Source organism: Mesocricetus auratus, unplaced genomic scaffold (assembly GCF_017639785.1).
Source record: "Mesocricetus auratus isolate SY011 unplaced genomic scaffold, BCM_Maur_2.0 Super-Scaffold_100009, whole genome shotgun sequence".
Lineage (NCBI taxonomy): Eukaryota > Metazoa > Chordata > Mammalia > Rodentia > Cricetidae > Mesocricetus > Mesocricetus auratus.
The window spans coordinates 52,573,895-52,589,139 of NW_024429193.1; the positions used below are offsets into that span (position 1 = coordinate 52,573,895).

At 38.7% G+C, this 15,245-nt stretch overlaps 2 protein-coding genes across 8 annotated transcripts in view; both read right to left on the minus strand.

Annotated features, from left to right (window-relative positions):
* The window catches only part of Phtf1 (putative homeodomain transcription factor 1), a 44,289-nt gene extending 39,904 nt beyond the window's left edge, over nt 1–4,385 (minus strand). For 3 of the 7 annotated variants that reach the window (XM_040752119.1, XM_040752121.1, XM_040752117.1), the window contains exons 1-3: nt 3,842–4,236; nt 3,497–3,571; nt 2,820–2,876 (exon numbers count right to left, since the gene is read on the minus strand). In XM_040752119.1, the coding sequence (XP_040608053.1) occupies nt 2,820–2,876; nt 3,497–3,541 (102 nt within the window). In that variant the 5' untranslated portion in view covers nt 3,542–3,571; nt 3,842–4,236. Of the gene's footprint in view, nt 1–2,819; nt 2,877–3,496; nt 3,572–3,841; nt 4,237–4,367 lie in introns of those variants that run through there. The other 4 variants (XM_040752120.1, XM_005076552.4, XM_040752118.1 and 1 more) reach the window with 3 other exon arrangements.
* Nucleotides 4,386–5,967: 1,582 nt separating this feature from the next.
* The window catches only part of Rsbn1 (round spermatid basic protein 1), a 45,849-nt gene continuing 36,571 nt past the window's right edge, over nt 5,968–15,245 (minus strand). The window contains exons 5-8 of the mRNA XM_005076551.4: nt 13,261–13,428; nt 11,181–11,289; nt 10,005–10,478; nt 5,968–8,007 (exon numbers count right to left, since the gene is read on the minus strand). Coding sequence (XP_005076608.1) covers nt 10,008–10,478; nt 11,181–11,289; nt 13,261–13,428 — 748 coding nt within the window. The 3' untranslated portion in view covers nt 5,968–8,007; nt 10,005–10,007. The remainder of the gene's footprint in view (nt 8,008–10,004; nt 10,479–11,180; nt 11,290–13,260; nt 13,429–15,245) is intronic.

Here is a 15,245-nt window from a genome sequence, read left to right on the forward strand (position 1 = left end):
TTCTACATAAACTGTATTCAATCACAGTAGATAACCATTCTGTATATTGCTAAATTGATGGTGTTAGTATTTTGTTAAGTGCTTTCACTCCTAGGTTCACAGTTTGCTTCTTCATGCCTTTGACTAGTTTTGATGTCAAGGTAATCCTTCCACGCACTGGACACCAGCCTGCGCTGCTTGTTCTACACAGCAACACCTCACCTCACACCCACACACACACGAATCTCTCTGTTGCATTCAGAACAGCAGTTCTGAGTAAATCATGTGTGGGTCACCACTCCATCTGCATGCTTTCAGAGCAGTCACACTGGGATGCTTGCTTGCTCCTTAAGTCACACACTTCTGTTAGTACTTTTCCCCTTTTTGTCAACATCTACCAAAATGTCCTAAACAGAGAAGTTCGGTAAGAGTTTGCCAAAGTTCTTATCGGTTTTTTGATCCAAGTGAGATTTTTTAAATTGTTTTAAATGATAGGTTATTTTGTGTCAAAGAGGGTATCAGATTAGATTATTTTATGTATATGGATGTTTTCTCTGCATGTATGTATGTGTACCATGTGAATACTTCCGTGAGCACAGAGGTCAAAAGAGGGTATCAGATCTCCCTGGAACTAGCATTATAGATGGTCGTGAGTTACATATGGATGCTAGGAACCAAACTCAGGTCCTCTGGAAGTGCAGCTCTTGTTTTGTTTTGTTTTGTTTTGTTTTTTGAGACAGGGCTTCTCTGTATTGCTTTGGAGGCTGTCCTGGAACTAGCTCTTGTACACCAGGCTGGCCTCGAACTCACAGAGATCCGCCTGCCTCTGCCTCCCAAGTGCTGGGATTAAAGGCGTGCACCACCACCTCCTGGCTCCATTTAAAAAATTTTAACTATACTTTTATAAATGTACTTTAAAATTTTTTAACATTTAATTTTTAATTTTTATTTAACATGTATGAATGTGCTCCACATACATGCCATACCCACACAGGCCAAAGAAGGGAGCAGAGTCCCTTGGACTGGCATTACAGACATTTTGTGAGCTGCCATGTGGTACAGAGACTTTAACTGGGTCCTCTGAAAGAGCAGCTAGTACCCTTAACTGATTAGTCATCTCTCCAGCCCCCTATAAATGTAGGTTAGAGCAGGAAAATAGTACTGTGATCTGATATTACGTTTTTTGTTTTCCTTTTAATTTTTCCTTTTTTTATTTTTAATTTAGATTTTTTGTTTGTTAATCTAACTAAACATCTTTTTTGAAAAAAAATCTCATATTTTAGCACTATCCTGACCGTGAAACCCATGAAGGCAAAAACTGCTTATCTTTTTTAGGATATTTTTAAAAATTTTTTTAAGTTTTTTTTATACAATATTTTGAGTATATTGTTCCCTCTCCTCCAACTCTCCCGAGATCTTACAATCTCCTGTGCTTTCTCTCAAAACAAACACACACACACTAATAAGGAAACATGATAGAGTGCACTAAAAGGCATATGTTAAGAGTTATGGAAATAAGAGTTTTAAAAAAACCTAAATTGGTTGGAGATTTCTTATTCTGCAGTAGGAGGTAAAATCCTTTTAAGGATAGGGAAACCAAAACCCAGGCAAAATCACAGGGACTTGTTAGGGATCACAAGGTTAGGGGTCACTAAACATTACCTAATTTCCCAATCCAGACATTTCTATTACACTACTGATATGGCTTAGCAGCTCGCAGAAGAAAAATTAGGCAAGATTTAGACAGTTACAAAATTAATTTTGGAATTCATCTGAACCTCATTTTCCATTACTATAAGGGAGGACTGTGAAGTTAATTGTGTACCAAGTAGCTCAAACAGCTTTTTAAGTGATTGGCCTATAAAGGAATGCACCCTGAGTAATGGTTAAATACATCCCACCAAAGATATCTGAGGTCTAGTCTGATCAGTGTAACTTAGATAAGCAGAACACTATTAGTTATACTTACCCATGTTTTTAAAGTGCTGATAAAGGTCTGCAACAGATTTTTTCAAGAGAATACAAACTAAGAATGTGCTGGCATTTATGGACACTTTCCAAGGAAGTGAGACCCTAAATCTAGATTTACATTATTTTCTTTGGGCTTTCCCTCAAGAAAATCAAATTATAAGTGGCTACCCAGCAACCACTCAATGACTAATCTGCACCGACATCATTATTTCTCATTTCCATTTGGTGAATTAGATACTAAAATTTAACCCTCCCCTCTACTATTACAAATTAACCAACTGGCTTTCTGAATTACACAGCAGTTCTCTGTTGTTTGGTTAGCATGAAGAAACCATAGACTGTGTTCAGTTCTAAGGGTAATGTACAAAAGAAGCTTAAGAACCTGAGAGACTTGAAGGCCTGCCTCTAAACCAGTAATTGAAAAAATGGGGGCCGAAGGCTAGATGTAGGCCAAATAAGAATTTTATTTGGTTTGTACAGCTGGTGATGATTATGATGAGGAGGAAGATGGAGAAAAGAGGAAGAGAGGAAGAGGACTACTACCCTCTTTAAAAATTGGATATTTCTTTATTGAAAGTACGTATTCCCAGCTTCTCTCAATTAAAAGTCTGGCAATACTAGATCTGAACTGTCATATGGTAAAAACTGACCAAACATAAGAAACAATATTCCCATTTACCTGGGACATTTGCTACTGAGGCCACATATCAAATGTCCTTTATCATTATCGATGCACTGCTGTTTTTCTTATAAAATTCAAATAATAAAAGAATGCATATTTTGTGGATAAGTACATATATTTTTAAAAAGTATGATCCACTCATCTCTTTAAAGCAATAACAAAGCTAGAATCAAAGAAATAAATTTACCTTAATCTGAGTCTGTTCGATTGACTTTTCCCATATCTGCTGATCATATGCTCCAATCTGAAATAGGGAGCAGGCTATTCAAATGATGCAAAGGCAATCTTTGTATCTAATTCAACCTCACAGAATCATGAATCTATTAAATGTGGTTGTCTGGAAAATCTATTTCTCACATAATAAATTCATACTTTCAAGGGCTATTTCCAAAAACAAAACAAAAGAAAAGGCAAAAAGGACTGAATCTACAGAGTAATAAGGCAACACACTGAATATTTTCAATTAAAGATCACCTAGAAGATATTTCCACTCCCTAGGGAAAATATCAGTAGGAATGTCAGAAAGGATAGGAGGTAAGAGACAGCTCAGTCAGACGACAGCAGCAGTCTGAGCCATGCAGATAAGAATTTCATTCTTGTCTTTAGAAAAAAAATTAATTTGATAATTTGCAAGGCAAAGCATTGCAGTAGTTTGTGTATGCAGCCTGGAGAAAGGTGACTTACAGCTCACATCCTGGAACCTGAAACTGCGTTTATAATGACTTTGCACGTCAATTTTTTTCAGTTATGTTGAAATATTATATAAAAATATGTGACATTACCAAACTTAAGGAAAGTAACACTATTCTTTACGGGAGTTTTTCTGCAGAAGTATGGTTTACGAATAAAAATCACTGCTGTTACCTTCTTCTGATACCACGATATGGCATCTCTCTCATTTGAGGCCATCTGTGTCTCCAGCCAGAGAGTGGGATTTCACTGAAAACGAAGGAAATGTCTCAGTAAGTCCAGTTGTTGAAGGTTATTGTCCCGTTTGGGGTATGACTTAAAATCCGCTTCTCTCAGCCTCTCTATCAGCTGCTCTTTCTCTGGCTGTTCGCCAGGAAGAAAGAGACGAGGAGGGGGTGGGGGAATGGACACAGTGGCTACCGAGAAGCCTCTGCACCACCCGGTGCAAGTGTGGATGCGGGAGACAGCAGGTACCCGAGCAGGCTTCCCGCGCCCTCCGCCTTCCCGCAGCCGGCTCACCTGGTGCCCGCTGCCGGCCGGGCCCCCGCTCCTCAGAGAACCCGGCCGGGCCGGGAGGCCGGGGTCGAGGCGGCGGGCCCGGCAGGCCGCATCTTCCCCCAGAGGCCCAGACACCGGCAGGGCCGTTACCATGGAGACCGCGGCGGCCAGCTCAGCCTCTGAGGCAGCCTGCAGCCCAGCGCTCTGAGGAGCGCAGCCTGCAGCCACAGACGCCCGACCTAGGCGACCACCGAACGGGCCATGGTGGAAACCAGGAACCAACTGGAAAATGGGAAGGAGGCCGCAGGGGTGCCTTCTCCAGCCGCCTCGGCGCCCTCAAGGGCTGGAGGCCAGCAGCCAGCCCCCGCGGGAGCAGCGGCGCGCGTCGTCCGTGAGGGATTAGCGGCGGCTAGACGAGCTCAGGGTGCGATCAGCCGCTTCCGCCTTCCGGCTCCGCCCCCGGCCGCCTTCCCGCCGCTTTGGCGTCCCTGAAGCGGAGGCTGCCAGCCGCGCCGCCAGTAACCCTAGATGCTTAACGGAAAATCACCTCAGAAACGACCCTCCCAATGCCCATCGATTCCCGGGAGGCTGGTCCCGACATTCCAGAGGTTCCTGTGCGGGTCTGTAGAGTTTAGCAAGGTGTCTGCTTCATATCCGTGTCCCTCTGGGGGGATGAGGTCACAAACTAGTAGCAGGCACGAGTTCTCTGTTCTTGTGGATGGACAAATGTTTGTAAATTGGCGCGGTCTGGAACGCGGGCGGGCGGGCAATGGCTTAGCATTCCCCCCTTGGCTCTCAGCCGCTCTGGGACTTAGGCTTTCTGGTGCCACACAAGCCTAGGAACGGATGCACAAGGACTCCCACCGCACTGGGACTTTCCCCAAATCACAGAAAATGGCTGTAGAGGCCATTTAAGTGATTCAAGCAGAGGTCAGGAGAAAGGGCAGTTATACTCTGTGGATATTTGGATATATGCCCACGGGATTTCTAAGCTGCTCTCCTCTTTTCTGTACATTTTGTGCAGCATTAATGGCTTGTTCCCGAGGGCCATTGTCTTCAACTTACTTAAAGCTATGCCCTTTCTTGCAGTGGGCACAAAGCATTAGGTGATGTAAGACTAATAATAACAGCTGTCACTTGAGGCTGACTAAGAGGCCTTCTCCAACCTATAGGCATTCTTATAAGCCATAAAACCGTGTCAAATTGAAGTTTTCCATGATGTAAACCTACTAAAAAGTAGCACCCACAGGAATTATTTTTAAAAATTACTTCACCCACACATTGGCAGTGGTCTCCACTGCTTTTACCCCTTAACTGTGAAGCCATTCGGTAATGCTGAACATTGTAATTCAAGGCAACGACCAACTAATTTGTAAAAGACAAAAAAAAATTAAGACCTAAATCAACACCAATAACAAAAGCATTTGACTTCATTGCCGAACACACAAAACAGTTTTTCTATACTGTGAGTGGTAATTTGGGAAACAGAATTAGCAGTACAGTAGCAAATCATTTTCCAGGAGCCCTGTTCAAATATTTCAGTGTTTTATTAGGATGCTGCTGTATAAGGCAACTTTGAACCCAAAACAGCATTCAACCCCCTGCTCCCAGTAATGAACTCCCAGCAATTTTAGGAAATTAAGTCTCACCTGTGTTGTGGAGATAATTACTACCTACTACTGGCTATGAGACCCACAGACGAGATACCCTGAAATGAGATGCCTACTGAGCATTCAGGACAAACACCCAAAGTTTAATGAGGAAAAGAACCCATTTTGTTGTGTCCCACAGTCCATGCCCATCTGAAAACTAAACATCTTCATTATTATGCCATGCATTTTCCCAAATACCTACACTGCCAAAATAAAAGCTTACAGCAGGTCTAAGCACATGTAAATGACTTTAAGCAACAATAAGGATAACTGTCACAAATGAAAGCTTTATCTTTCTCCAAAACTAGTTGCGCCACAATCTGGATGTTTCTGACTTTGTCTTTAGGAAAGAGAAGTCCAAATTTTTCCTCTAAAGTTTAAAAATAATAGGGCACACAGAAGGAGGTGGGGGAGGGGCTATTAGTACTCTACAAACAGGTTCCAGGGAGGCAATGAAAACTCCCATGTACTATTCATTTTGTGATGAAACATCAGTAAAGGACAAATCAGACTTTGTTTATTAAAAAAATACTTTACAGGGAAAAAAAAACTATGCATTCCATTGTCCTATTTTACAAAGAAATAGCTTAACAATTTAACACACTTAAGACAGCTACAAAAAAGCACTGTGTTAAAAGGATTATTCACACAAATTTAGATTTAAGACTATTCATTAAAAACCTTTTAAAACACTTGTTAATGTCAATAAACAAACTAAGGCCACACAAACGCAAATAGTCCGCCAGGCAAATTATACATTTCATCTATATGCAAAGACCTCTTAGATAAATTAAAGCCACAGGAAAAAAAGTCTTAGCTGCCAATCAAAATGAAGTTTAGTCACAGAAAACACTATTACATGAAAATTTACAACATGGATAGAAGTAGTACATAAGTATTTTCTTTAGAGAGAATTGAAAAGTGCTATATTTTAAGAGACAATGGTCTCAACTACATGCACGAGTGGATCCTAGAAAATTTATGAAGATTTTTAAAATGGAAGGCCATAATATTTATGGATACTTGCTTTTAAAGCAACAGACTTCCGGGATGAGGATAAGTCCTTTATGCACTTAAGAAAATCACTGGTGGTGTGCATCTCCTCTACTTGCATGACCAGTTAAGTACAGCTACAGACTGTCATGAAAACATGAAACTTAACACAAATGTGAACCTCTGGCATGTGCTACTAAAAGGGTGACAGAGACTTATTAGAAAGACACAGATTCAGTAATCCTAATTATCCTCAATAAATACAAAAAAAGGTTAAAGGCAAATACAGATGAAAATATAATGGGCTAATATTAATGATAAAGGATATATTCACTAGGAATATGTTTTCATGAATTTGAGTCTTGTTCCTATATTAACTCTCCTTCTAGACAACATTTATACATGGAAAAGCAATAAGCAAAAGTTTCTCAAGTCATTAGGTGAGATCTTTATGCCTGTTAAGACTGATACATCTTTTCCTAAAGATCAGCAAATGATTTAATAAGCTCCTTTCCCCATACAAGAGCTTGTAGTATTAGTGAACTGATAGCTCAACTATGTGAGGGGACAGGGCACTTTCTAAAAGTCTTTAAGTAAAAATAATGTATCAGTAAAACTTTTGAGTACTTAATAAGCAAGAACAGTTAAGCCTAAGAATTCATTTTTCAAGAGTTAAACTTTGGAAGAGGGAACCAATATGGAGGTTATTATTATTGCTTTATGAATTTGGGACACCTCTCAGAATTGTAACCCTAACTCCTAGCCTGTCTTGATAAGTACAGAATGACCTCTGGGGAAGGGGAAGACTTTTATGCTTTTTAATGGTTACCATAAAATCATTATATTTGCTGTTAGGAATATTTGTTTATTAGGTCCTTTCCATAAGCATATTTTTAAATATCCCTCTGATCCACGAAGTACTAAAACATATAGTCACGTTCTGCAAGTAATCTCAAGGGTTGGCACAACAGATAACGTACCAGAAAGGAAGATCAGTTTAGTTACAACTTCACTGCCATCGCTACTTTACAAATCAGAGGATGCCAGACTGCTCCATGCCTCACTCCACCAAACCAAATAGTTTAATGATTTAGAAAAGTTGTAATCATTTGTATCGCTCAACTAGGACAGTTTTGAAAGCAGCAAGAAACTCAAAACTTCTGCTTTTATATTCATCAGTCTTTAAAGCATGCTATCAAAATCTAATACTCACATAGGACATTCAGAGTTTCCAGATACATTACTAGCTAAATGTTTCTTTCCATTCTATTGTAATCTAATATACAATGAGACTTCATTAGCACATGATTTTCAACATTTTTATATTCTTTTAATATGTTTATCCTGGAGGTGAGGGTAGACTTTTGTAAAAGGAAAATGGAGATTTGCATTTGATTGTAGGTCTTTGCAGATCCGCTGGTTCCTGAGTGATTACACACAGTGCTGGCTGTCAGGAGACAGTCTCCTTGTTTATAAGTAATGACCAGCTTAGATGACAGATGGCATCTGCTGGATGGCAAGTGGGAGATGGGGAAATCGGATCTTGGAAGACAAGAAAAACACAAATAAAACTTTTTGCGTTAACAATTTTTTCATGATTATTTTTAAAAGCAAATGTTGCCTGAGAAGAATTTTTCTTTGCACAGCCTAGTAAAGCTCTATGAAATTCTTCTGGACAGAAAAATAAAAATAAGAAATAACCTAAGCCCATTCATTTTGTGATAAACCTCTTCTCCACAAAGTAACAACAACAACAACAACAACAAAAATACCCTCAAAGGTCCCTTAAAAACTAGTTTGATAAACTAGAATTTATACACAGGATTTAAAAACACCCCTGTAATAATCACATTACCTTTCATACCATTCTAATTACCTTATTTACAAGGATAACTAAAAGCAACATCACTTCCAATTCATAAATGGTTTACATTGAAGTGTTTCCCTATTTATTTGTCTTCGTCCTTTGTAACAGAGAATACATACATATACATATATATAAGGAGTAATACAGATTCTAACTAATCACTGTAGTATTTGCTGATGGTTATTTTTCTAACGATTTACACAGTGACCTCTATACTCTGCTAATATGCATTTAACTACACAACAATATTGCACAAAGTAATATTTATAAAGATTTAACCTATTTCAGAATATTTTTAGAGAAAATTCATATTTGATATTTCCAAAGATGCAGCTAAGTTCCATGGTGACAAACATAATAAAGCAGCATCTTTTTCTTTTGCCTATGTTAATGCAAATATTTCAAATCTCACCATCCAGGAAAAAAAATCAAATTGCACTGTAACCAGGTAGATACAAGAATCTGGTCTTAGGTGTGGGGAATACTCTTCCTTTAGTAAACAAAAGGCCTACTGAGTTATTAACAAAGAGAAAGTAGAATGCATAGCACATGAACATTCCAAATAAGAAAAGACCACACTACTTATATGAAGGAGGCCCATTGAAAAACAGGCCTATATTGAAAACAAAATAAATATCCAGACCCTAAGCTTCAGTCCACCTGAAATTTTAGGATGGAAGTCTAATGCCTATTACTAGAAAATAGCAACAAGGACTAATGATGAACAAACCCAGATATTCACCAGATAAAATTGTGAAGTGTTTCAAAAGTAGATGCCAAGTTACAAAAATAGTTTCTCCTAAGTACGATGCTCAGATATTGCAGCCCTCATCAGTAAGACAGGTATGAATCTCTAACTGTGATACTGTGATCAGTTTAGGGAATGTATCCACAGATATGAGGATACTCGGAAGCAGAACAACTGGTCAACATTATCTCTTTTGCTCAAAATAATCTTCACAGTTACTATATATCCTAGAAAAGAAACTAATGAGCCATGGATAATGAATAACCAAGCATTACCTGTCTTTAGATTTTTGTTTAATTGAAATACCCACTGGGTTTTAAATAACGGACACAAAAAGACAGCCTTGATCAGAAAGTGCCATGCTTCCTCTTTTGCTAAAAACCAGAGAGCCACTCAATTTCATTTAGAAACTATGTCTTCTTTGTGGTTTATACTAAATAATTTGGTTGACCATGTACCAGTTGCAGGAGCCTTTCCTGCAACCAATGCCATTTTTACTATGGAAACTGACAAGGTGCCATGAAGACACAAGTACTAACCCATATCTTTCTACCACATAAAGCAAATATGGCAAGAGACAAGGAAAAATAAAAAACAAGGGAAGTGAATCATTTACCAAGTGAGAACCTGCTATATCAGAGAATTCTGGTTTTGATTTGAAGAAGAGATTGAATTGTTACCTCACACCTTAAAACAGAAAGTAGCAGCAGACCCACTATTACGTACTGTACTAACGGGATAAGATACAACTCTTAGCTTTGCATAATCTGTGTAAAAAAGATATGCTTGACATTTGTGGAATGTCATTTCTCTTTATAGAATTATAGGCAAGATTTCTCCAATAAAACTTAACTTAAGCCAGTTATAAAACTATAACTTCACATCAAAATTTAAAAAAGTTAAAAAATGTGTTTGAATATGTACATATTACACAGGAGTGCTTGGATGTTCCTGCAGACTGTGTTGCTGTTCAGAGTCCAGTCTACTTTCCACCTTGAAAACTGGAACAGGCTGAGTCTTCAGATCCTGTAGATGAAGCTCTGATGGAGGTGGGAAAGACGGTGGAGCACTTGTCAAAAGCTGCATCTCTCTGCACGTTTCCTCAGGTTCAGTTTTTATTCTCACACACTGGGAGTCAACTTCTAATTCCCTCTTTCCAGGTAAACCACAGTCCATGTTGGAATTGCTGTCTGTATTTTGAGTGGCTTCCACAACAGGGTGGTACTGCTTAAGCCTTATATGCCAGGCTAAGCTGCATACTGCTGACACTGTTTTGAACTGATGAATGACATTTCTAGGGATGAAGTAGATATCATTGTCGCAAAGCTGAATTCTAGCATAGCGAATTCCTTCTCGCCTCATTTGGTTTAATTTTGCTTCATCCACCCACTGTACACACTAAAAAAAATTACACGAGACTTTAAATATGTAATGATTCAAACAAAATATTCCAATTCACACAGGAAAACAGTATGGCAAACTTTTTCAACAAAAATCAAATCTTAAGAGAATATGGTAAGTGTTGAGAAGCCTTTTCCACATATTTACCCTTCTTAATAACAAAAGACTGTCAAGACAGCCTGTGGGATCAGTACATCTTTGAAAGAGCAACTAAATATTGGTTTCTTTTTTTTCCCCCTCAAGTCAGGGTTTCTCTGTGTATCCTTGGCTGTTCTGGAACTCACTCTGTAGACCAGGCTGGCCTTGAACTCACAGAGATATGCCTGCCTCTGCCTCCTGAGTGCTGGGATTAAAAGGTGAGCAGCACCACTGGAAGGCTATATCATTATCTTTACCACACATAAAGGCAACCTTTAATCTTCCCCATCATATATTCTGACATTTTGCAGTTGAGGTCACAGCCCAGTGAGATTACTAAGCTAGACTGCTTATGGCCAGAAGTGAACAACTGGCCTTCTCCAGCTATCTCAGGCTCACCCTCCATCCCAAAGATTTTGCTTAGGAAGTTCTCTACCACACACAGAATTTAATAAAAATAAAGTTAAATCCAATTATAAAGTAAAATGCCTAATAAAAATGGATCCAGAAGCTGTTTCCAAAGTCTCACAAAAAGGGTAATGAGAACGTGAGAATTATTACCTGGGAAACTGGAGGTTCATGAAGGTCTAACTGGAGTCTCTGTACAACATCAGTAAAGTCCTCAGCATGAAAACAAATCACATCTTTGGTTATGCGAGGTTGGTCACTCCTAATATTAATAAGACAAAGTTTAGGGACTAGTATCCACAATAGAAAATGACAATTTCAGTTTCTAGAATGCTACTTTTAGCAAATAAATAAATAAATAAATAGAATGCCTGTCTTCTAAAGGTTAAGAGTGCACTTCTTTAATCAGTTTTCAAAAAATAAAAGCAAATCCATAAAAGGCTTTTTTAAAAAACAAAAATCAGGGCTGGAGAACGGCTCAGCAATTAGCACCACAACTGTCTGTAACTCCAGTTCCAGGGGATCCGACACCCTCACACAGACATACATGAAGGCAAAACACCAACGCACATAAAAATAAGTAAAGCTGTTTAAAAAAAAATTAGGTAAGAGCCAGGCAGTGGTGGAGCACGCCTTTAGTCCCATTACTCAGGAGGCAGAGGCAGGTGAATCTCTGTGAGTTCAAGACCACCCTGGTACACAAGAGCTAGTTCTAGGACAGCATCCAAAGTCACAGAGAAACCCTGTCTCGAAAAACCATATATATATATATATATATATATATATATATATATATATATATTGTTAAAAAGTCAAGCAATAATGGCTAAAAAGATAGTTTTATTCTAGCCTTGAAGCAACCTTTCATGCTAGTGCATACCTACAATCCCAGTAGCACTTGGGGAACTGAGGCCAATTTTTAAGTTTTATTCTAAATGGGATACATTTACTGTTGTCTCATTAGAGAACCTGATCTTTGTTATAATAAAACCAAGCTGAGCCAGGCGGTAGTGGTGCACTACTTTAATCCCAGCACTCAGGAAGCAGAGGAAGACAGACCACTGAGTTCAAGGCAAACCTGGTTTATAGAGTGAGTTCTAGGACAGCCAGGGATACACATAGAAACCCTACTCAAAAAAGCAAAAGTAAGATTAAATTTTTAAAAATTTACTTATCTATATATATTACATATTAATGAAAACATACAAATAAAACCAAGCCCCAAGTGAGTGTAAAATAGTGCAGCCACTACAGAAAACAGTAACAGTACAACAGTTCCTCAAAATAACAAAACAGAATTGTCATATTATCTAGCAACTCTACTTCTGAGTATTGAATACCAGGAACATAAAGAGATATCTACATACCTAAGTTAACAATCAAAGAGTCAATGGTAGAAGTAACCCAAACAGTTATTTCGTGGATTGTGTGCACGTGCATGCATATATATGTGCAAACTGGACTATACTTGCCTTAAAAAGTAAATAAGGCCTGATACTTGCTACTACACGGGTAAACTCTGAGGGACATTGTTCTAACAGAAATGGCTGATTTAAAAAAAGAAAAAGAAAAACTGGAACTGCCAAGATGCCTTAGTGAGTAAACAGTGCCTGCCACCACACCTGACTACCTAAGTTCAATCCCTCCGACCCAGGTGAAGAGAACCAGCTCCTACAAGTTGTCTAACTGCTACACAACTGCTGTGGACACATCTCACACTCACAAAATAATAAGTGTAATAAAAAATAATTCCTTTTTGTCACTATGATTTGTCTTATATTACACTAATATTGTGTATATGCATGCACCTGTGTCTACACCATTGTGTGGAAGTCAGAGTCCTAGGGTGGTCAGGGCTAACAAGCAAATACCTTTAATCCACTGAATCATCTCACTGACCCATAGGATTACTTTTTTTAAACAGGAAAGAGGTAGGGAAGTATGCCACCATTTCTCTGCGACACCAGAAGTGGTAAGAGAATCCATAGTAATAGTTCTCATGATCTACGGATGAGGTGAAAGCAGCTTGAGATATCAGGTTTCAGTTTTGCAGGATAAAACCTTGAGGAACACTGATCACAGCATAGTTACACTCCTTCCATCATAAAAGTGTTTAGATAAGCTATGTTATACGCATTTCACCACAATTTAAAAATTGGTCTCTGATCTTTTAAACAGAACCCACATTTTTTTAGACATTATCCAGCCCTGTAGTTTTGTTCCTTTAACTTACCATTCACCAAATTGTACAGCCTTCAAAACCCCAACAGCAGCCGTACTCTGCCAGTCAAACCCCTGACCTACATGATCAGCATGAGCTCTTGTCCTGTCTTCAAAGAGGACTTCTCGGGGTTCACTTGTCCGAGGTAGGTACTGGAGATTTTTAATTTCATTCATTGATCTATAATTGATTTGGTTGTGAAACAAAGAAAAGTACGAGGAAATAAACAACAAAATTAACAGCAATAAAGTAAAAAGGTCTGCAACAATACTAGGCATAAATGAGGTTTGAGATAAGTACAATGATTTTGATCATTAGCATTGAATATACTATATTAAAATGATTAATATGATTTCCTCTTTCTCTGTAGACTATATATCTTTATTAGGTGCAAATGAAGACTCTGAATGCATGAAAATTCTCCAGACAAGGACAATATAACTAAGGCTTAAAACTATATCTTGTTATCTTCACTTCAGCTCAGTCACTCTATTTACAACTCTCAAAACATTCTACCAGGAGTTATATTACAGGCAACAAAGTGAGCATACATTTGATCTCCTTCTACATCAAATGAACTAATATGGACAGGAGGAGGAAAAATGGGAGAATGAATAGAAATAGACATGAAAGAGGCATGCTGTTGATTAAAAAACAAGATAGGAGTTTATTATATTCTGCTTTTTATGTGTTCAAACATTTTGAAATATAATGATCTAAGGATAACAGTAAAGGAAATTAATTAGTGAATTAGCAATAACAACAAAACAAATTTTGCATGGTGGAAAACAATCACAATGTCTTAACAAAGAATGCCAAAGGGCTAGGATAGTCAATAAGGAGTCAACAGGCAAAAAGGCAATGGACCTTGAAGAAACTGGAGTCAAAGGAGGCAGGCACAGTAATGATACGGAACAAAAATTAAGTAAAACTGAGAAAGGGCCGGGCGGTGGTGGCGCACGCCTTTAATCCCAGCACTCAGGAGGCAGAGGCCGGGCTGGACTGACAGCCTCCAAAACAATACAGAGAAACCCTGTCTCGAAAAAAAAAAAAAAAAAAGAAAAAAGAAAAAAACTGAGAAAGGGAGGCTAATGACTGTGGTGGTTAAATGAGAATGGTCCCATACACTCATACATTTGAATGCTTGGTCCTTACTTGCTGGAATCGTTTTGGGAATGATTAAAAACTGTAGCCTTGTTGGAGGAAATGTGTGTCCCTCTCCTCTCCTCTCCCCCTCTCCCTACCTCCCTCTTCCCCCCTCTCTCCCTTTCTCCCCCTCTTTCCTCTCTTTCCCTCCCTCTCCCTCTCTCTCTGGTTCAGTGCCTCCAACATCCAGAACAGGATGCAAATGCTTAGCTGTCTACTGCAAACCTCCCTCCATGACAACCATGGACTCACCCTCTGAGACTGGAAGCAAGCCAGATTAAATGCTTCCTTTTTTAAGGTGGCTTGTAGCTAACATAAAGGGGAGACTCTGCCAGACTCAGTACCCTTGCAGGAGAATGTTAAGCATTTAACCCCATGGAGTAGAGAATGGCTGCCACTCAGTTCTGCATGCTTCTCTCAATTTTCTTCACAGTCCCTGATTTTTCATCAGGCATCTGATTATTCCCTATGTTATCTCATCTATAAGCTCCTGAGGTAGAGATGAGTGAGCCATGAGAAATTACAGTAAACTCATTTCAACTTTCAAAACATTCAAAACTAGTTCAAAAAGAGACATAAACCAATGCCTGCTATAATGTGGACTCTATTTGACAGTATAAAAAGAAATTGCTCAGGAGTCCTTTGGGAAATTTCCTAGCTCATAAAAAAGAAGCATAAGAAAGAGTTTCTTCTATTGAATATAACCAGATTCAAGTATGATGCCTAAAACTTCTAAAACCATCTAACATACACAAAGTCAATATGAGCACAAAAGACTAGGCAAAAAAGAATGATTAAGTAGAGAATGGAAGTGATCTGGAGCATTGAGGCTTAGTATTTAGTTAGCAATG